This window comes from Abramis brama (assembly GCF_963993115.1).
Source record: "Abramis brama genome assembly, chromosome: 10".
NCBI classification, from domain to species: domain Eukaryota; kingdom Metazoa; phylum Chordata; class Actinopteri; order Cypriniformes; family Leuciscidae; genus Abramis; species Abramis brama.
This window is the reverse complement of record NC_139972.1, coordinates 26,839,608-26,862,952: the sequence shown is the minus strand read 5'-3', so window position 1 is coordinate 26,862,952 and position 23,345 is coordinate 26,839,608. Positions and strand designations below refer to the sequence as shown.

At 39.8% G+C, this 23,345-nt stretch overlaps 1 protein-coding gene across 1 annotated transcript in view; it reads left to right on the top strand.

The window, feature by feature from the left end:
* Positions 1-23,345, top strand: part of col4a4 (collagen, type IV, alpha 4) — a 73,803-nt gene that overhangs the window by 19,080 nt on the left and 31,378 nt on the right. Inside the window, exons 4-11 of the mRNA XM_084125632.1 lie at positions 476-547; positions 19,109-19,243; positions 19,330-19,374; positions 19,664-19,780; positions 21,319-21,387; positions 21,515-21,550; positions 21,694-21,756; positions 22,242-22,277. Coding sequence (XP_083981758.1) covers positions 476-547; positions 19,109-19,243; positions 19,330-19,374; positions 19,664-19,780; positions 21,319-21,387; positions 21,515-21,550; positions 21,694-21,756; positions 22,242-22,277 — 573 coding nt within the window. The remainder of the gene's footprint in view (positions 1-475; positions 548-19,108; positions 19,244-19,329; positions 19,375-19,663; positions 19,781-21,318; positions 21,388-21,514; positions 21,551-21,693; positions 21,757-22,241; positions 22,278-23,345) is intronic.

Here is a 23,345-nt window from a genome sequence, read left to right as displayed (position 1 = left end):
GATGATGAAGTCTGTCAGTCAGAGGTTTAGTTTATTTGTAGGGCTATTACATTTAAATGAAATAGTGCAACACTCCTTTAGGTGTCAGAGAGTTTAGGGAGGCCTCTTTTGATTTGGTCTTGTGAGGAACCTCTTAGCAACCACCCAGAACACCATAGCAATCATATAACAACATGCTTAAAACTATTCAGAACACTTATGCAAATATATAGCAACTCTGTGGAAACCAGCCAGAAGACAGTAGCATTGGGATAGCACTTCCCACAGGCAAATACCTCTCAACAATATAAGTGTGTAATCTAAGGAAAACACTAAACACAAGCAATGAATATTGTCTTCTGAACCTTCAAAATATAGAATTTGTATACAATAGTTAAAGGAAATTATTGAGTTTCCATTTTGAATTGCTAGTGTATGAGTCTTTGTGTGTATGAATGTTTTACTCCGTTCTTGACACTATATTTCTGTGTTTTAGGGGGACAAGACAGAAGAGTGCGGAGGTCGAGACTGCAGCGTCTGCCAGTGTTTCCCTCCAAAAGGAGAGAGGGTAGGTCTCCATTATACAGACCTTTTGACTTTGTGGACATTATGATATCATCATAGACACTGTGTAATATATTGTCTTCATTTTGACACCATGCAGCACCTTGCAACATTGTGACATCACAAAAAGTTTTTCGCACAACATTTAGCACATGTTCACTGCACTCACACATGCACTGGCACACTGACCTAGTTTCTTTGCCAGTGGTAAATGCCTGTTCATGTCTGTACCTGAGCAGCTCCATCCAGGTGTTGGCATAATGCAGTTTTTGGCATTCTTAGAAAAGGCACGAAGGCTTCGCTTCGATTAAGTGCAGTTTTACAATGGAATGTTACAGTGTGTGTGTGTGTGTGTGTGTGTGTGTGTGTGTGTGTGTGCATGCGTGCGTGCGTGCGTCTGCGCGTGTTTCAGGTGTGCTCTTGGTTTTCAGTAATGTTTCAGCAATGTCATTATGCTGTCAGTTCATATGTTGTCAGCCAACCAGCAATCCTCATCCTCCTCTACAAAAATAACTCTGACGAATTGACGACTAACAATGAATAACAGCTTTTGATTGGCTGAGGTGTTTATATTTATTATTTTTTAAATTAAAATAGAATATTCACATTTAATTATTTTTTATAATTAATAAAAAGACTCTTATATTCACCAAGGCTCCATTTATTTGATAAAAAATTCAGTAAAAACAGTAATATTGTGAATATATTCTGTGATGTCAAAGCTGAATTTTCAGCATCATTACTCCAGTCTTCAGTGTCACATGATCCTTCAGAAATCATTCTAATGTGATGATTTGATGATTTAGAAACATTGTCGAAAAAAGCTGTGCTGCTTAATATTTTTGTGGAAACTGATATATATATATATATATATATATATATAGAATATTATAGAATATTACAGAATAATATTTCACAGCTTCAGTGAGAGGGATTATTATTAGTATCAACATTACAGCAAAATCCAGACACAGTGTTTTGGTGCTAAACAGATGTTGTTTAATATCTAAATGGTGGATAAAATATCAGGCTGCACAATTCATTAGGTATCTTTGGCATAATATTTATAGTGTACAGAGATTTGGGACAGCCCCTTCAATTTTTAACTTACAAGTCGGACAAATATTAAGGATTATGAAGAGTTAATGTGGGTGTGAGTGAACGAATAAACCAAAATGGGCATATGGAATGTATTTGAATGACAGGCAGAGAAGGAAAACAATTAGGGAAGTATGTAAGGATGTATAGATTTGTGTGTCTGTGTGGCAGAGAGAGAGAGTGAATGTGTCCTTGCAGAAGGTTCTTAAGTCAAAATAATAATAGTCTTTAGGACAAGAGCAACAAATTTATGGCAGCCTCGTAAAGCCCAGCAGCCCAATTACAGTTCAGAGCGCAGCTACAAGAGTGTGCACAGCTGCTTACAGACCCTTCTAGAGCACACACACTAACAGATAAATTCTGTCACTTATCTGTATTGAAAATATTTGTCATAACTGTCATTTTTTTGTCTTTTTTGAACCAATCATCAGACTCTAACAGTCTGTGCTGAGCAAATTTGCATACTAACAACCAAATACACCAAAATAACCAAATTATATAAGGAGTCCATAATTCATGAATTAATGCACACCAGAGCACCCATTAAAAAAAAAATTACAGAAAAAATCTTTGCAAAATTCAAAATGTATAGTAAGTGTACAGTGCAACAGCAAAGAGTCAAGTTGCGATACCGAACAGGCCCACATGGAGATGCCAAAAAACGTACATAACCTCTGTTCCCTGAGAGCAGGGAATGAGAAATTCCGTAGTTAACGCTATAGGGTTATCCCCCTTCTTCCACAAAAACTGAAGCCTGATTGCATCACGACGGTAAAATTGACCAGCCAATGATGCACGAGCTGGGGTGGAGCCATCCACTATATAGCTCGGCGCTCACCGTCATTGATTCAGAATCTTTCGACTGTTCGAACAGGTATAAAAGACTCTGAGGTTACGCAATTAACTACGTTCCCTTTGAAGCCGGTCTTTCAACATGGGCTGCTCACACTATGGGGATCGTGTACAATCCCGCTGGGTTGTAATCTAAGCATAGTGAGCATATAAACATATTAGTCATAACTGAAGAGAATAAGCGAAGGAAAATCCATCACTATAACATGATATTCATTCAACAACCAACTTACCGCGATAAAGAACAGCACGAGCGCATCCATTGAAACTAATTGAATATAATGTTCTGACGCTTACTGAATCAGTGTATTCAGTATCCAATAGCACTCCGGACCTCACCACCTCGCTCACAAGGGGGCATGGCCAAGTGCGGTCAAACAATTAATACCAGAACGCCCGCCATCTCACTGCACAGATAGAACAAGCAGTGCAAAATATGTAATCTCAAGGTTGTAAAATCTAGCAAAGGAGTCCTGGGAATACCAACCTGCCGCCAGACAAATATCCTGAATTGATATTCCTCTAGCCCAAGCCACACTACTCGTTGAGTGAGCACAAACTCCAAAAGGACAGGTCTCATGCATAGAAGCATATGCCAGTGCAATTGCTTCCACAATCCAATGGGGCAGCCTCTGTTTCGAAATCGGCAGTCCCTTAGTGTGGCCTATGAAACAGACAAACAGCTGCTCAGACAGACTAAAGTGAATAGACCTGTCCAGAGCGCGTACTGGGCGTTGGGGATGTGATGTTGACGCAGAGTCTTGAGAAGCAAATCCTTGCAGCGTCATTACCTGTGCTCTAAATGAAGTAGGAAGCACTTTAGGCACATACCCCCGTCTGGGCTGTTGTCTGACCATACAATCATCCGTACCAAACTCCATACAAGCAGCGTCTGTAGAAAGTGCATGCAAATCACCCACCCTCTTACCACACGCTAAAGCGAGCAATAGCACCTTCTTGAATGAGACCACTTTCAACTCTGTTGCATGCAACGTTTCAAAGGGTCAAAATGTGCCATTTTAAATGAACTTTGCTTCGCCAGCGCGTGATTCAGCGGCATCAGATCCGAAATAGGGCCGCGAGTCACTAAGACGCGCATCTGGCCGCTTTCAGCAATAGTTGAAGCGGTCTCATGTGCAGAATCCCGAGCTGGCACACCACTGCCGCTACTGCCATCATCTCCAGCAACCTCTAAAAAACACTTCAGAATCACAACTCTCTCCGGTTTCACAACTCGGCGCCTAGCAAAGACTTTGTGCACTCCTGAGAAAGACAGGCTCATTGGGACGAAGCATGCTCTTCCGCACATTGATTGCCAACCTGAAACTCTTCAGATGGTCTAGAAGCTGACGCTTGTGGCTTTCTAGCAAGTCCTGAGACTGGGCTATATTAAGCCAATTGTCAAGATAATTCAGAATGCATATTCCACTCTACCTGATAGGGGAAAGAGCCGCATTTACACATTTCGTAAAGGTTCTTGGAGCCAACGCCAGCCCAAATGGGAGAACCTTTAATTGATAAACTCTGCCTTTGAAACGTAAATCTCAGAAAGCGCCTGTGACGAGGGGCTATCTGGATATGAAAATAGGCAATAGGCAAATAGGAAATAGACTATCCCAATCCCCAGACCTGAACTCTATAGAAAATGAGTGGGGTGAACTGAACAGCGCCAACATGGATCTGGGAATCTGAAGGATCTGGAGAGATTCTATATGGAGGAATGGTCTCTGATCTCTTGTCAGATGTTCTCTAAACTCATCAGGCATTATAGAAGAAAACTCAGAGTTGTTAGCTTGACAAAAGGAGGTTGCAAAAAGTTTTGAATAAAAGGTGCCATTAATTGTGGCTAAATTGTATTAGAGAAAAACATTTCATAATGAGATTTTCCCTCCATTTTCAATTCTTTTGCTTCAATAAAAGGTTGGATTTTTGTCAAGTTTTTTAATATATGATCAAAAGGATTAACAATGCAGATTTATTTTCACAGGCTTCTTTGTATCATATTTACCAGGGGTGCCATTAATTCTAACACATACATACATTAAAAAGTTTAGGTTCTCTAAGATTTTCATTTCATTATTTTTTAAAGAAATTTATACTTTTATTTAGCAAGCATTAAATTGATCAAAAGTCACTAGTAGTAAACTAGTATTCCATTTTTACCATATCCTCATACTGAGTCCTAGTGAAGTAATAACCAGTAATCTGCATAGAGCAATAAGCCTTCTAACCTATAACAATGGACCCAGTTGTATTACTTTGTCCCTCATGTCTTAGCTCTGTTGTTCCAAAATGAGGCCTATTGCCACAAGTTCACATGCCTCAGGCCACATGCCTGCTAGTCTCTGACCTCTGAACTATTAAGGCACAGCTCAGCGTCTGTGCATTTGTGTGCGTGTGAAACACTTTCTCTGGCTCCCATCATCACAGAGTCTGTTGACTTGGAGATGCTAACAGCTTGTACTTTCTTTAATGAAAGGTGTGTGTGTGTGTGTGTGTGTGTGTGTGTGTGTGTGTGTGTGTGTGTGTGTGTGTGTGTGTGTGTGTGTGTGTGTGTGTGTGTGTGTGTGTGTGTGTGTGCGTGTCCATCATGTCGCCTATCTTTCTCTGAGTTCACTGTGCTAAGCTGCTAAGTATTCAAGTATATCTAATTGAATTAAATGGTCTACCTCAGCTTTGATGAAAGTGTCTGCTGCTGTGTGTGTGTGAATTCTAACTTTGTACTTTGGTCGGTATGTCACGCGTGTTGGTCTAGCGGAAGTCTTAAGTAGGAGATTATGGGAGGGTTTTTAGGACATTTGCGTGGCTGTCATTAGAACGGTGGAATGTTTGCATGAAGGGGATTGTGAGGTCTTGTAAAAGCAGGCATTCGTTCACCGGAAATATCCCCTTTTTACTATCCAAAGTGACTTGCATTAAATGCAAGGCATACATTTTATCAGTTCATGCACTCCCTGGGAATCAAACCCATGACCATCACCATTGTAGTGCATATATATATATATATATTTTTTTTAAAGAAATCGATACTTTCATCGTGCAAAGATGGGTTAAATTGATCAAAAGTGACAGTAAAGACATTTATAATGTTACAAAATATTTATATTTCAATTAAATGTTGTTCTTTTGATCTTTCTATTTGTCAAAGAACCCTAAAAACATTATTACAAAACTATTAAACCGCACAACTGTTTTCAACATTGATAATAATAAGAAAGGTTTCACTTCCGTTTTTTTAGTATTATAACCTGAACAGCTCTATTGATCTTTAAATGAGTTTACAGTTTTTTTCAATTGTTTACACACTAAAATTAGAACTTTCCCACAATTAGCAAAACCTTACACTCAAGGAGCAAAACACCGGCCTAGATTTGCACAACTGTAAGCACATTATCAGCTTCACACTTTTTGCAAAACATTACACACAGTGATTTGCAAAACACTAAACACACTTGTATGCATTTGACACAGAAATTTATCATGATGTCATTTCCTTGCAATTTCAAAGCAAAGGCTTTCAAATGAACACACCCATGAACCAATTGGTTAAACACAGCCACCAGGTGTGCACACGCAGTGGTGCTTACAGTTTTTCTCAATTGCTAAAACACAATTTCTGAAACCTTGCTCCTTTTTCTGAAAACATTAAACACAAAACCTCATCTTCAAGCACTATTCACAAAACCTCTGACTCCTCTCGCAAAATGAAACTTTCGCCTCAAAACAGTTTTACCTGGGTTCAAAATCAAACACTGCTCTCAAATCATAAACAAAGTGATCAAAATGATAAACACTATCAAGCAGTAAGAAAACAATACACCAAAAAAATAGAAAACACATTGTTCAAAACATATAGTTCTCGAAAGATATTTATGGACTGCTATTCTGTTTGTAGACTTACCCGTGACACCTTACTGTACCATCAAAAAGTTCAGGGAGAAGTACATTTTTAATCTCAAAACAAATTTAATATTTTTCCGTCATTGTCTTTTGATGAACAAAAACATGTTTTATCATAGTAGCTCAAAATTGATCAGAAATTACTACTCTGCTTTGCTCTTTGCAATTTTATTTTTTGTTCTTCCTCCTCCTTGTACCCCTATTTTTACAGTATGTACCCTGCATCTCACAAACTTGTCCTTTGTCTCTGTGATACTGTAATTCTTATTCTTTGTTGATATGAACCTGCAACCAGTCAAAATCTATTGAGCAGTCAATACTGTAAACAAATGGAAAGAACAATGTTCAGGGCCATACAATTTGTTCATTGTACAGTATACAGCCTACAATGCACTGTACTACAGTATACAATACTGAAAGAGACAAAAATCAAAGGAGTAAACGTGATCAATGTGCTTCTTCTTGTCTTTGGGCATCATTTGAAACAGGTTAAATCAATTTTGAGTGATTGTGTTCAATCAATGACGTGTGTTCTCTATTTGTATTTGATTGTTGCCTCTTGTGTTTACCAGTATGGATGACATGTGCATTAGAGTGCAGAATGTGTTTTGAGAATGAGAATGTGTTTAGAGTTTTGCTGAAAAGTCTAAAGTCGGGCATACACTGTGCGATGTCTGTGCGATTTTAGCAAGGTACCTACTCACACTGAACGAGTAGATCGCATGCGATGTAAAGCCAAAGCTCAGGATTTATGTGCTCACACTATACGGTCCGAACGTCGAGCTGCGACTTCACTGCTCACACTGTACGTCTGAAATATGCGCGAATCAGCGCGATAAACCCTCGTGCCACGTTGCGCCTATAGACAATATCATGTATCCAGAGATATTTTCAAAACAAGCATCAGCTATCAATATCAAGATGATTTAGCATTTCCAATTTATGTATTAAATTATTATTATTGTATTATTATTAGTATTATTATTATTATTAGGGAAGGCCTAGGCTACTTTTATTATTAAATAATATTATATAAGATATAGCCTGGGCTGTTAATTAAATTGCCACGCAATAATTTCATCGCGCATCACCGCATAACCAACGCGCTGTGAGGATAATAAAATATTACATAGAAGCTCCTCCTCATTGAAAATTGTCTAAAACATTTAGGTCGATTACAATGAATTATAGGCATATAATTAATTATTAAAAGTCTATAATATGTCCGAACACTGCAATAATTCATCAATGAAAATTAAAAACAGCTTTATTTCAAAAACATTGTTTAACAAATTAATAAAAGAGGCAAAGTGTACATTTCAGGTGGCTTGGAAGAAGCGTGATGGTTAATCCATTTTGCAACATGAACTGGAGGTAAGCAACAGTAATTTGTAGCTAGTTTGAACTACAGAACTTAAAGAGCTCCCTTTTTTTTTTTTTGCTGCAGATGAAACTTCTGTTTTTTGCGCAGGTCGGGAGAGGTTAATCCCTGTACACTGCACGAACACTGCACGACAAACGACGCACGACAAAGCTGAAAATCGGCCCGACCTGAAAAAGAGTCGCACGAGTCAGAATTCGGCTCAAAATCGGACGAAAATCGCACAGTGTATGCCCGCCTTAAAGGGACTATGTGTAGGAATTTCTCCCATCTAGTGGTGAAATTGTATTTTGCATTCAAACGAATATTGCTCTCCAGCGCCTCACTTTTTCAAATGCGCGTTGCATCTACGGTAGCCGTTATGTACCAAAAAGCTATGACAGGATGTCTTATAATAGCACTTTGAGTTTTTCTTCGGGTGAACAGGTTTGTTATTTACAGTTTTTTTCAATTGTTTACACGCAATTTTGAAAACCGGGTTCTTTTTTTCAAAATATAATCACAATTATCCAAACACCACACTCAATTTGCATAATTCCTAGATTGTTTGCAAAATGACACACTTCAGTCAAAACATACACACTTCAGTCAAAACATATACACATATTTGTGAAAATGCTATTAGTTTTCATTTAACCAACACAGTCCTCAATGATCAGACACTATTGCAGCCAGTTTCACACTGCTGTGATAAATAAAAAACACATTTGTAAAAAAACTAATTTTAGGAAATAGCATATGTGCTAGATTTTTGGCCAGACATTGTTATGTAAGGGATAATTTAAATGAAAAAAAAAATAGTGACAAACCCACAACATTCTTCATGATTAGTTTGAGATATAGGGAGAATGTACACAAATAGGCCTGCTATAAACTTACCAAGCACTGCACAACACTGATGCTGTAGACAGAATATTTCAAGTATTTATTTCAATACTTACAGTATTTCTTACCATAATCAGTTACAGTAATCAACCAACAATGAAATCAGTGAAACAAATAAAATCTGTAGACAAATAAAAATGACTGCATGAAGTACATACACTTTGACTCTGAAGAAAAACTACTGTAAAAACAACAAGAATACTGTAACTATTCATCATCTCTCCATCTCTTCATCCACATCACAGGCTAGGGGGTCGCACACCGGACGCGCAGCTCAGCGCCGCGCCGCGCCGCGCCACGTCTAGGACAACTCTCACCTGAAAATCCGATAACATTGTTTCATAACATTCACGATGTAAATGGCGCTCTGTGGCGCGGCAGGATTTTGAACACGGTCCTGAGCCGTTGCTGGGCGCCGCGGACAGACGCCGAAAGGCACCGCCGGTCTGTGTACTCTCATAGAGAATAATGTGTTCGAATTTAAAAGACGTGGCGCTGCGCGGCGCTGAGCTGCGTGTCCGGTGTGCGACCCCCTTAAGTCTTCATTGGCAAGGCACCGTTGGAAGAATCGCCTTGTATGACAAATCCACCCCTGCACAGAAGCTGCTTCGCTATGATCACAGGCCTGCTCCATGGCCTGAATGAGGGGCAAACGGTCATAGGGCCGCAGGTCTTATACCTTCCACCCCCATGCTGAAAAAAACTATTCTATTGGATTCAGGAAGGGGGAGTATGGGGGAAGGTATAAGACTTCAAATTCAGGGTGCTCATGGAACCAATTCTGGACCAGAGCAGCCCGATGGAATGAGACATTGTCCCAAACGACAATGTACCGCATCTGGTCCACTTGGTTTAATGCTGTGACAATCTCGTGCAGTCTGTCAAGAAATGCAAGTATTAGATTTGCATTATAGGGTCCCAGGTTTGCATGGTGGTGGAGGACCCCATTTTGTGTAATAGCAGCACAAAGGGTGATGTTACCTCCTTCTCCTCTTCCTCTACCTAGGCCTCTTCCTCTGTCTCCTTCTTCTCCTCTTCCTCTACCTGGGCCTCCTCCTCTACCTCCTTCTCCTTTACCGCCTTCTCCTCTTCCTCTACCTAGGCCTCTTCCTCTACCTCCTTCTCCTCTTCCTCTACCTAGGCCTCTTCCTCTATCTCCTTCTTCTCCTCTTCCTCTACCTGGGCCGCCTCCTCTACCTCCTTCTCCTCTTCCTCTACCTAGGCCTCTTCCTCTATCTCCTTCTCCTCTTCCTCTACCTGGGCCTCCTCCTCTACCTCCTTCTCCTCTTCCTCTACCTCCTTCATCTCCTCTTTGAGCTCCCCCTCTCATTCTCACTTTTCTTCTTCTTCTTCTAGCTCCTTCCATTTTTGTTGAAGACAGGTGAACTCACCTGCTGCATTTTATAGCACACCTGAGTGCTGCGTTTTCAAATTAGCACATGTGTGCTTCCACACCTGGTGGATGTGATTATCCAATTTGTTCATTAGTGTGGTCATTGGCAATCCGGGGCTTTGTAATGACAAGGAAGTAACCTCACAATCCTTATCTGTGTCTAAGGTGTGAAAATGTGTGTAGAGTTTTACAAATCACTGTGTGTAATGTTTTGCAAAAAGGGTGAAGCAGACATTGTGTGTAATGTTGTGCAAATCTGTGGAGGTATTTTGCTCATTGGAGTAGAATTTTGCAAATTGTGTGGAAATGTTTATTTTAGTGTGTAAACAATCGTAAAAAACTGTAAAACAAACTGAAACTTGAAACAACGAAAAAAAGAATGTTACAGTATGAATTACTGACTGTGAAAAACATTAACTATGGTAATTAGTAGTAATGCCTTCTTTACAAAGTACGTGCATTGTTAGATATCATCATCATCAGAGCCTTCTCTAACGTTACTTTACTCAATAGCTGCTATTCATCAAAGAGCCTGTTTAACTTTTAACTATAAATGTTCTACTGTCTATATAATAAAGTACACAACCAAGCAATGAAAAAAAAGCTTGTAATTAAGACCGTAACATTGACTTACCTGTCGAGAAGAAAGCAGGAAACTTCAGCGTCTCTTTTGAAAGCTTTCTCCTGCATTAGCTATCCCGAAATTAACCCTTGTTTTTGTAATCTCCGGTCACGTTTCCTTTTACAGTCTATTTTGGACTTTTTGGACGACGAGGACTCCTTATCCTGTGACTCAGCATATGTATGAATGAACGGTGTATAAATAACCGTGCAGTGCATCCTTTTAAACTTGCCGCGGCAGTGACAAGCGCCTCTCACTGCTCTGCTCCTCCGCTTCTGCTGGCTTCAGTCACGTGACGCTGGCTCTGAACGAAAACGCGTTGTGGAAACGCGTTGGCCTAGTACTTTTTGTCCCTCTCTGCTATTATAGTTTTTCAAGATGGCGGAACTACATGGAAGCCTCCGTGGACCTACCCGTCCCATGTATATAAAGATAATAAATTCTTTTATTTATCCTCGTTTACGAGGATTAGTCTGATCATTGGCATAGGTATTTGTACACCATTGAGGGCATATTTATGAATAAAAATATTGATTTTAGATAATAAAATACCTAAAAAGCTACACATAGTCCCTTTAAGTGAGATCTGCAAATTGTGTTTTACCATATGAAATGGTTTAAGGTATTGACAACAGACTGCACAATTAGCTAAATGAGTTCAGGCAACTGAGAACTTTATTCAGCAAATAGATTTTAGTGTTTTAGCAATTGAGAAAAATGTAATTGTAGACACACCAATCAGGTTTAAACACTATAAAAAGGCAACAGGTAAGTTCACCTGTCTTCAACAAAAATGGACGGTGTCAAAGGAAGAGGGAGAGTGCGGATGAGAGGGGGGATCCGGAGAGAACAGGGTGGAGGGAGAGGGAGAAGGAGAGGAAGACGAAGAGGAAGAGGGAGAGGGAGAGGGAGAGGAAGACCTGGAGGAGGGGTAGGACATGCACAAAGAAGAAGACAACCAAATCTGTGTAACGAAATTCGTGTTACAATTGTGGACCATGTAATAAACCACGGACTAACACTGAGGGAGGCTGGACTGAGAGTACAGCCTAACCTAAGCAGGTGCACGCTGGCATCAATAGTTTGGACATTTCGTCAAGAGCACAGGTGAGAAACTTCTCTTCAGTCAACAGAAAATCCATTGCTTACTGCATGTACTATATCAACAGTTTTGGTATATATTCCTGTATGTATCATTTTACAGTAAGCTATGTATTTTGTTTGGCCAACATAGGATTGAACGTTGTGAACACCAATGAGGGAGGGTTCCCATATTCACACAGGAGCAAGAGAGAGAGATCATAAACCTCGTTTTGGCCAATAATGCAGTCAGACATCGAGAAATTCAAGCCCATATTGTCAATGATCACCTAATTTTCAATAATGTCCAACAGGTCTCTCTGTCAACAATAGCCCGTATCCTTGTTCTGATGAAACAACTGTATAAAGTGCCATTTGAAAGAAATTCAGACAGGGTGAAAGTCCTGCGGTGTGAATATGTGGTGGTACGTTTTGTTCACTGACTGTAGTATTGTGTACTGCACACATAACCTTTTTACTGTACATGTAATTTTACTGTATAGCAGACCTACAGTATATTGATCTACACAATGTGATCTTTTGCTGTATTTCAGAGAGTTTTGCAAATGGACCAGATGCAATACATTGTCGTCTGGGACAATATAGCTTTCCATCGTTCTGCTCTGGCCCAAAACTGGTTTCATCAACACCCACAATTTACAGTTCAATACCTTCCACCATACTCCCCCTTCCTAAACCCCATCGAGGAGTTCTTCTCAACATGGCGGTGGAAGGTTTATGATCTCCGGCCCTATGTCCAGATGCCCCTCATTCAAGCTATGGAGGAAGCATGTGATCAAATTGAACCAGCATCCATACAAGGGTGGATTCGTCACTCGAAAAGATTCTTCCCACTTTGCCTTGCAAATGAAAATATAGCCTGTGATGTTGACGAGGCCCTGTGGCCAGATCCAGCTAGGCGGAGAGATGTTTAGTTTTTAGGGTTTTTTTATTCTGTACTGAACTGGATATGTAATTTATGTCACAGTATTACTGTAAGCTTACAGGACAATGGTACGTTCAGTAATACTATATGAAAACTGGAAAATGTTTTATGAATGTTTTGTTGAAATGTTCAGTATTGACTGACTTGAGTACATGAAAAGAAATAAATATTTTCATTAGTCTGCACAATTGGTGTCATGTGGTGTTGGTGAATTTATTTTTACACTTTCTCTGTGTAAATGCTAAAAGTGTTTTAGGTTGAGCACAGGAGTGTTTAACTGATTCAAACAGAGTCAGACCATATGATGGATGTGTTTATGTTACGACAACAAAATAAGGTTTTTATAAGACATTGTATAGTTTTGACAAAAGTGTTCCATTTTGCAAATGATCTGAGGTGTTGTGCTACTTTGGTGTAGTGTTGTGCTAATTGTGTGAAGGGGTTTGAAAAACCGGGCCCTGTTTTCAAAATTGTGCTTAAGCAATTGAAAAAAACTATAACATGTGAATACATGTCTATATGGTTCAGGAGTCTTGTGTGATGGTGTGGACAGCTGTATTTTGCTGTGCAAGCCCTAATCGTAAAGCAGAGGTGTACGGATGTGTGTGTGTTGCTAGGGGAATCCATTGAGTCTTTAGTAATTATCACAGTCAGTGCTTTTACTGAAAGACTATGAACACCCTCATCACACACTGATCTAGCTCTGTCACAACCACTGAGTGCATGCTGCTTAACACACACACATATTCTCATACTTGTTTCACATCACAAAGTCAAGCAGAATATTATCCAATGTATCTCTTTCTCTCCTTTTTTTTATTTGTTAAGTTGTATTTAAAACGTTTGTCTTGTTGGAAGGTAAATATTGCACCTACATACTGCATACTACTGTTCAAAAGTTCAAAAGAAGTCTCTTATGTTCACAAAAACAGTAATTGTGAAATAATATAAAAATTTTAAATAGCTGTTATAAGTTGTTAGGGGTAATGCATTACAAGTAACGTGAGTTACGTAATCAGATTACTTTTTTCAAGTAACTAATAAAGTAACGCATTACTTTTACCTTTAAAATATCTGAGTTACTTTTTCAAATAAGTAATGCAGGTTTCTTTGTTTTTACATTTATTGACTGACTTTGCATTTTCTTCAGCCTGAGGGCTTATTCATTTGACTTTTTTTGTAAGTAACTTACTTGGTACTATAACGCATTCGTTTTAACAGTAACTTTTCCCTACACTGTACTTCAGCGTCGCATGATTTACTGCTCAGGAAACATTTCTTATTATTATCAATGTTGAAAACAGTTGTGCTGCTTCATATATATTTTTTGGAAACCATGACACATTTTATTTAGATTTCTGTAATGAATGGAAGTTCAAAAGAACAGCATTTATTTGAAAGTGAAATCTTTGTTAACATTATGAAAGTCTTTACTGTCGATTTTGATCAGTTTAAAGCATCCTTGCTGAATAAAACTATTAATATCTTCACAAAAAAAAATAATCTTACTGACCTCCAACCTTTGAACGGTAGTGTACATAATTACATAAGATTTACACTTTCCTTTATACATTGTATACAGTGTTTTAGCAGCATTAAATATATGCAAAGTAGAGAATGATAATGTGCTACAATGCTTTGAGCAACAAGTACACACACACATGGTAAACTTAGACTTAGTTTAGTCTGTAGTTTTTTACTTATTGACTTTTTTACTCACTGCCAGTGCTGTGCTATTGTCTCTGATCAAAGTAAAATCCAGTGTCATCAAAGAACAGGTCATCAAAAAAAAGCATGCTTGTTTATGTGTGTGTGTTTACATTAATAGAGGATGTATTTTCCTGGTATTTTAATTTAAAGTGCTCTGAAACTGAAACCTGCAATTAGCATCCTTTCCTCCCATTCTGGGAGGCTGTGTCTGTTACATGTCTGTTTGTTTTTGGAATCAAACAATGGAATTTTTTTGGAATTTTCAATGTTCATTGTGTTGAGTTTCTCGCAACTCCTTGTTCCCATGATCACCATCCTCATTAGTTGAGATTGTTCAGCCGTGTCTCATTAATTATCCCGTCAGTTCCTCCCTGTCTCCTGTGTATATATTCCCTGTGTTCTCCCTCTGTCTTGGTCGGTTCTCGTTTGGATTTGGTTTGAGTTGTGTTGTTCTTTGTTATTTCTCCAAGTAATCATTAAATATTTGTTCCAAGACATTCTCTGTTGTGCGCTCTCCTTACGCTCTCCGTGCTTTCAGTCAAATATTTGACATATTTGCCACTACATTTTGTAATATTTGTATTGTTTGTATATTAGGGGTGGGAATCTTTAGGCACCTAAAGATCCAATCCGATTCCGAGAGTCAGAAACCGATTCCAAAACGATAATTGATCTACTTTTTTTCCACATTAATTCAATAGTTCCTACTTTTTAAAATAATTACAAATTAAATTAAAACAATTTATGTTAAGAATTTTAAATATATAAACTAATAAAGCTTCAAAACAAAAGCAAATAGTAAATAACTAAGAGGTATAAAAAACATTACATGCAATAAACAAAATGCTTTCATTAGGCCTATTTAAGAGTATCTGAACGTGATTTTTGTGAGTGATTTTTCTGATTATTACTGTTGACATCATAGACTGTGGGAGATCTGATAAGCTGCATTCACACAAATGCACAGATCTCTTTTAAAATTTAAGATGTGGTTTGTCCTGTCTGTTTTAATTACGTATGGTCGCCACATCGGAGTGATCTGATTGTATAGGAATCTTGCTAGAGAGCCAATCTACCTCAAGTGAAACTAAACGAGCCAATGCACATTGGCGTGCAATCATTTGCAGCAGCTGCTCTGCCATGCAGCGCGGGTATATAATGAGAAGCAGGTGCGATTGCATTCCAGTTTTTTGCTGAGGAGCCGAGCATTTGGCCCCGCCGCGCAGCGGGGTACAGGAGCTCTGGCGACGTAACGTGGCGTCTCCGTTCCCTCCTTCAGGGAACGAGGGTTACCATACGTAACCCAGACGTTCCCTTTCAGTCGGCCACGTTCGACGCCATGTCGGAGTGATCCGATTGTATAGGAATACCTACCAAAGCGCCACAGCAGCTGCCCTCTTTCAGTGCCTTGAGCAAGCCTCCTGCCCCTTCTTGCCTGGAAGGATGATAGAAGAGGGCTTACACAGAGAGTGTCTGACACTGGTGTTCCATGATAACCCACACAAGCGAGACTATTGGATAACACTGGGAAAGCGTGCCCTTACCGTTTAGGAAGGGGAACGTTGCGGTTGCCACATTTTTCCGTGGAGGAGTTATGTGGAGATATACATCTTTTTTTTTTTTTTGGAGATATACATCTAACCCGAAGGCTGTACTGCATATGAAATACTGGGGTGACTTAGCCCAAGGGAAAGACACAGGCTTCTGTTTAGGAGCAGTTGTGGAAGAATACACATATGGGATCCCCGCAGGGTCGTACATATGGAACCCAGCCTAGACCTGGTTCTCAATGATTCAACAGATAAAGGCCTGGCGCCGGACGCCCCGCCATGTCCGGCTCCAAGGGTGGTGGAGGACTCAACAGGTTTTTCACTCTGGAGCAATATAAGCGCACAGTAGGGCGCAGTAAGCCGACAGAGCTGGGCCTCTCAGAGCTTTTACCCATTTAGGGTGAGAACAAGGGAGGAGACCGGCTCATGTAGGCTATAAAATCTAGCGAACGTGTTAGGTGTCGCCCAGCCCGCAGCTCTACAGATATCTGTTAGCTAGGAGCCACGTGCCAGCGCCCAGGAGGATGCAACGTCTCTCGTAGAGTGAGCGCGCAACCTGAGCGGGCAGGACACGCCTTGTGCTTTGTAAGCCAAGGCGATGGCATCCACTATCCAGTGGGCCAACCTCTGCTTGGAGACAGCCTTTCCCTTCTGCTGGCCTCCATAACAGACAAAGAGCTGGTCTAAGGTCCTTAGGCTTCGAGTTCTGTCCACATACAGTTGCAGAGCGCGGACGGGGAAGGAGCAAAGCCAGGGCTGGGTCTGCCTCCTCCAGGGGCAGTGCTTGCAGGTTCACTACCTGGTCCCTGAAGGGAGTGGTAGGAACCTTGGGCACATAACCAGGCCGGGGTCTCAGTACCACATGGTCGTCACCCGGCCCAAACTCTAGACACGATTCGTCGATCAAAAATGGTTGCAGGTTCCCTATCCTCTTAATAGAGGCCAGTGCAACCAGTAGCAAAGTCTTCATGGAGAGAAGCTTTAAGTCTGCTGACTGCAGAGGCTCAAAGGGAGCATCCTGAATGGTGGGCGAGTTGCGACATGCGACAGGAGCGTAGACCACCTTGCCGGCTGATGTACGCAACGGTCACAGTGTTGTCCGTAAGGACCAGTACGCCCTCTTCGGACACAGAGATGGAAAAAACTGCTCTTTTATTGAAAATTTGGGTACCGCTGGTTTTGACGCCAGCAGCGGAACACAAATAAAAGGAAATACAAGATTTTCCACCCGGCCCTTTGCTTGGGGAGGGAGTAGTGCGGTCACCATCTCCTGAAGAGCAGTCCCCTCCATCTCTGGGTCGCCCGTCCTAGGGCCTCTTGCCTTTGGCTTTGGAGCCTGTCGTGTGCTGACTCTTGTCTCTGTCTCTTGCCAGCCATAATAACAACTTTTCAGCCCTCTCAGCACACCGTACCAGCTGTGAGAACATCCTTTGTTTGCTCAGTCTTGCACACAAACAACACAAAGAGAAAGAGAGAGAGAGAAAAGAGAGATCGACCCCACTGCCATGCTGTATCGCCAACACCACACACGAAAGGTTCTCCTGAAAAGCTGCTCATTGAATGTCAACAGTCTTAGTTTGATCAGCATCCGAAATACTCGGCTCCGAAGCAAAAAGCTGTAGTGCAATCGCACCTGCTGCTCATTATATACCACGCTGCGTGGCAGAGCAGCTGCTGTAAATGATCACACGTCAATGTGCATTGGCTCATTTAGTTTCACTCGATGTAGATTGGCTCTCTAGCGAGATTCCTATACAGTTGGATCACTCTGACGTGGCGTTGAACGTGATCGACTGAAAGGGAACTGACTATTTACATTGATTTCGTGTCTTAAGTGCATTTTGAGATGCTAGTACATTTAACCACTTACACAGAGTCGCGGACAGCTGCATGCGCGAGCGCTCTTCACAAAGCGCACACATTTGAAATTGAAAGCAGCTTTCTGGTAGTGAGTTTCATATTTTTAATAAGCCCATTGCATTCCAATCGACATAAATTATGCCTTCGTAGAGCATTTGTAAGCAAAATACCAGCGGACGGTGAAGCCAGTGAATGCCCTTGTAATTCGCTTAAACATTTCCAAACTTTATGAAAGATTATTTTATGGCAGGTTCGAGTGGTGTGTGTGTTTGTGTGAGAGAGAGAGAGAGAGAGAGAGAGAGAGAGAGAGAGAGAGAGAGAGAGGAACTGGAAGCAAGCAGAATACGGGTGTTTCTAAAGCACACACAGCATCATCGCGCATACCTGCATTTAAAAAATAAGCTCAGAATTTTCTCAGAATCGATCCAGAATCGTTGGAGAGAGAATCGCGAAGCATCTACTTTTTTCTCCCACCCCTGTTGTATATACAGTGCTCCACTGCTGTCCCCGTATGTGTGTGTGCGGTCTCAGTTCCTGTCAGTGTGTATTTTGTTTCAGTCAGAGCTCTTTTGGATAGTCAGTCATTCATGAAATTCACTAATTCATTCTCACGCAACAATCATCACTATTTATTTTTGAAGTAAAAGCATTTTTTACACCCCATCCACCATCTTTCATTACAAGTATATGTACAACAGAATTATTCACTAATCACACTTACACACGCTGAGAGCACTTTAAAACTAACCATCATACTCAAGCACAACGCACTTAACATCACTGACCAATCAAACTCCATCCTAAAACAGGTAGGAATTGGTGACACACAGTAGTGTTGTGCATATACCGTAGTTTGTTCTTTATGTTTTGTCACACCCTTGTGGTGATTTTGTAAAACACACTACCATTCAAAAGTTTGGATTTGAAAGAATTTTCTTATGCTCAACAAAGCTTAAGTGATACATTAATTTCATAAACATATGTTGTTATATTATGAAATATGATTCCAATTTAAAATAATGGTTTTATATTTGAATATAGTTTAAAATGTACTTTATTCCTGTGATTAAAGACGAATTTTCAGCATCTTTTTAACGGTAATGTACATTTCAAAATAGCAAATTTAGAATGGATTCAGTTACACTATGCAGTCACAAATGACAAAAACAATTAACTATAATATTCAATATTTTCTTAAACAAGAATTTTGACTTTCCATGGTAGAGTTGCAGTAGATATTACTATAATAGCATTGTATTATATTTATTTTCCCTCTCTTGTTTTCCAGGGAAATCCTGGTATCTTAGGTCGGCAGGGCCCCCAAGGCCCCCGAGGTTTCCCTGGCACCCCAGGATTTTCTGGCGAGAAGGGTGTACGTGGTATCATAGGATTCCCTGGAGAGTCTGGCTCGCCAGGAGACCAGGTACACAGAAACACACACATACCCATACACAATTCTCATACAAATAAATACAAGGACTTTCATTCTGTTGCACTCTTTTGTAATAGGGTGTTCAAGGAGATAGCGGTCATCCTGGGTTAGATGGAGTGCCTGTAAGTGACAGTCTGCAGTATTCATCAATAGAAATACAAACTATATTCTATGTAACGATTGATCATTTGGTAGTTAACAAGACATAGTTTTTTTTTATAATTAAAAAACATATTATATTATGTTGTATTATATTCTATTACATTATATTCTATAATATCATATATAATATCATATCATATTATATTATATTGTACTGTACTGTATTAATACAGTAGTTTTTACTAGTAATTTACCTGCATATTTTTACCCTATATGGACATATACCACCTTATGTTGGTCATCTTCCAGGGTCATCCGGGGCCTGGTGGTCTTCCTGGGCTTCCAGGAAAGGATGGATGTAATGGAACCAGAGGGGAACGTGGACTGGATGGTGAGAGAGGACAACCCGGCCTACCAGGACCCATGGTACGACATAGGTTTAGCAAGCATCCTCACGTGAAACATTTCTTAGAGTCAACATGAACCCATTTTACTTTCATAGTCTGATTTATTTCTGAGTGAAACAGGATATTCAACAAGAAAAATTGTAGGGTGAGATTGATTTTATCCATAGGGATTTGGGAATCGACTGGATAGTGAAAAGTGGTCTGGAAAAGAGAGGGGTTAAAAATAAATATTAGAAAAAATAAAAAATAAAAATGCCTGGTGTAACACAGTAAATCGCTTAAGGCCCGTTCACACCAAGCACGATAACTATAAAGATAAAGACAAAGATAACTATATATGCGTCCACACCAACGAACGATAACGGTCTTTTTATTCTAAGCACGCGCGCGCGCGCCCCATTTTAAATGCGCGAGACCTTTAAATTAGAATGTATTCTGATTGACTGTCAGTGTTTTATCGTTTGACAGCTGAAAAAAAATCGTTCTGAAAGTGATCCCAACGATATCGTTCCTCATATCTTTATCGTTATAGTTGTGGTGTGAACTCTGTTATTCTTTAATATGGAGAACGATTTTTAGAATTATATCTTTGTCGTTATCTTTATAGTTATCGTCCTTGGTGTGAACGGGCCTTTACAATTAGACCAGGAGCATGTAATAAGAAAGAAAATTGCATACAATAATGTAACCGTATGTCATTTTGATTTCCCGTCGACTGGGTTTATTCGGTTTAACCATTTCCTCTGGTTCTCAAAACAGTAATAACAAAGCTGTTTCCAGTTTTTATGATTTTTGATCGTTTTTTACGATTTGAATTCCAGACCAAGGCTCTATCTTCACAGCTGAGGCTTTTTTCTGGTTCTGGAAAATATTGAGAAGGGTCAAGAACGCAACTATTTATTGCCTCATGAATCCGTAAAGACTGACCACCCCATAATTGTCAAAATATTAACTAAATTAGATATTTTGAAGAAGGCAAACTTTAATATCATCTTTTGCTGGGTTCCAAGTCACATTGGACTGACTGATAATGAGAGAGTGGACACTAACAAGTGGCAGAAGGAGTGGGACGAACATAAAAATAATAAACTCAGTGAAATAAACCCCAGTATTAAAAAAAAGTGTCTTCCATAACTTCAAATCTAGGCATGACCAAGTCATCTTCACTAGGTGCTGACTGGGTCACTGAAGACTTACACATGACATGGGTTTCTATTGATAGGCGAAGCTCCTTTTTCTATTTTCTGTCTTTTACTATTAAACATAGTCTGTTGGACTGTAATTTTTATGATACTGCCAGAAAACACTTTTATTCAGAAACATGTTTGCATGGAATATTTCAGAATGTATCACCTGAATGTATTTTGGATTTTCTATCTTATGCTAAGTTAAAATCTTATAATTTAGATTTTATGGATTGTGATACTGACCTTGTGTTTGCCATGTAAATAGCCCTGATGCTAACATGGTGTTAAAAACATAATAAACAAACAAACGATTGATTTAACTAAATTATTTCCATGACTCCCTTCTTTTTTACTTGCATATGTGTTTTAGGGACCACCTGGGTTAAAAGGGATCAAAGGGGACACCTCTTATAGGATAACTTACATTCCTGGAAGACCTGTACGTATAATGCCATACATTCATGTCTTCATATTTTAGTACTGCTGAATGTATTGAAAGTAAGCAGTGCCAAAAATGTATCTTTTTATACCTAACAAATCTGTAAATGTGTGACCCTCATTCACAGGGTGTTGATGGATCACCAGGAATACATGGACCACAAGTATGTACTAAGGGCAAAAAAGCAGATCTTATATGAACATATAATAGATTACATTGGTGTAGTGTAGTTATATGTTATTGCAGTTTTATTTATTAGTTAGGTTTGCTTTGTTTGTCTGTGTCTGTGTTTGCATGTACACAAAGGGAGTTAGAGGGGATTTTGGCCCACAAGGTCCACCAGGACGAGTAGGACCCGATGGACTTATGGTGAGAGAAGCATTCTCTAAATTTTTTACAAGCACTACATCTGCAAAATGGTGTAGTATGTTTTGTTTTTTTTTGTTGTTGAATATCACAACAGTTTTTGTGTGTGTTAATATATATACAGTTGTAATCAAAATGATTCAACCCCCATTGCAAATCAGGTTTATTGGCAATATTTACAGACTTTCAGCTGTTTGCAATGAACAAATCAAACAAAAGTAACTGAAATAGCTCAACACAACAACTGTTTCAAGTGGTTTCCCCAAATTCAACTGAAAATGCAACTTTTAATGACTTCTGCAGTCTCAAAATTATTCAACTGATTACAACTGTAAATATACTGTATGTATGTGTATATATATATATATATATATATATACTGTACACAAACTTAAGCTCAGCTGCTTGATCTCTTTTATCTAAATGTTTCTAAATTCTTTCATTTGATTTCTTGTATTTGTTTTTCCCTTTTTCTTTGCTTATCCTAGGGATTTCAGGGTTTACCAGGTCTGAGAGGCCAACCGGTGAGTTTTGCATGTACATGCCTATGAGAATGAACATTCTCTGAGATGACTAAAGTTAAAGGTACACTATACAGTATGTAACTTTTGGCCTTCCAGCAGTTAAAAAACAAAACTGCATGCATTTTGAAGAGGAACATTGTTTTGGTTGTGCTTCGGCTCTGCGTGACTTTGCGAATGAATATGGTTATCCTACAGCTCATAAAACATTCACTATAGGCTTAAAGGGTCATTTCACCCGTGGAGACATGAATGTGTATTGAAAGTGGGTCATTTATGTAGAAGAAATGTGAAATTATTTTTGAATTTGGAGCTTTCTAGACTGAGAAAAGCCAGAAAATGTATTTTTGGCTTATGTGGATGAAAGACAACAACTCCCAGAATGCACTTGCTTCGCTGCCCTACAAGGCCACTCCCAAGCCACGCCTACCGGTAAGACAGCGCAGTTGAAAACAAAAACATCAAGGCAAGGCTAGGCTACGAGTGAGTCTCCGTGACGAGTTTGCCCAAAATGTCCGGGATTCGGCTTTTGCGTTCTACAGTCGCCATTCATCATGTTTACTGTGGCGAGCAGGACGAGGCTGAGGGGCGCGGGAGAACGGCGCGAGGCCGGTGGCGTGATTACTGACGACCGACACCTGTGAGGCACTGTTCTTGTATCTCGCACGGAGGAGCAGGTATTTTCTTAGCAATGGTAAAACACACATCAACCGATCACGCCACCGGCCTCGCATCTTTCAACCGATCACGCCACCGGCCTCGTGTCTTTCTCCCGCGGCGCTAGCCTCGTCCTGCTCCCTGTATTACTGTGATTACTGATGAGCGCGCCTGTGAGATGCACCGGTCTCATGGGCTATCTCTCACGGAGGTGCGGGTATTTTCTTAGCAATGTTAAAACGCAAATCAACCGATCACTTGTTTAGCATTCATGTAAACATTACATTCAGATTCACCAATCGGGGTGAATTCAGTTAGATTGAAACAAAAGGTGAGCATGTAAACAATGAATGGCGACCGCAGAAAGCAAAAGCTGAATCCCGGACATTTTTGTCGATCTCGACGGCCGGACAT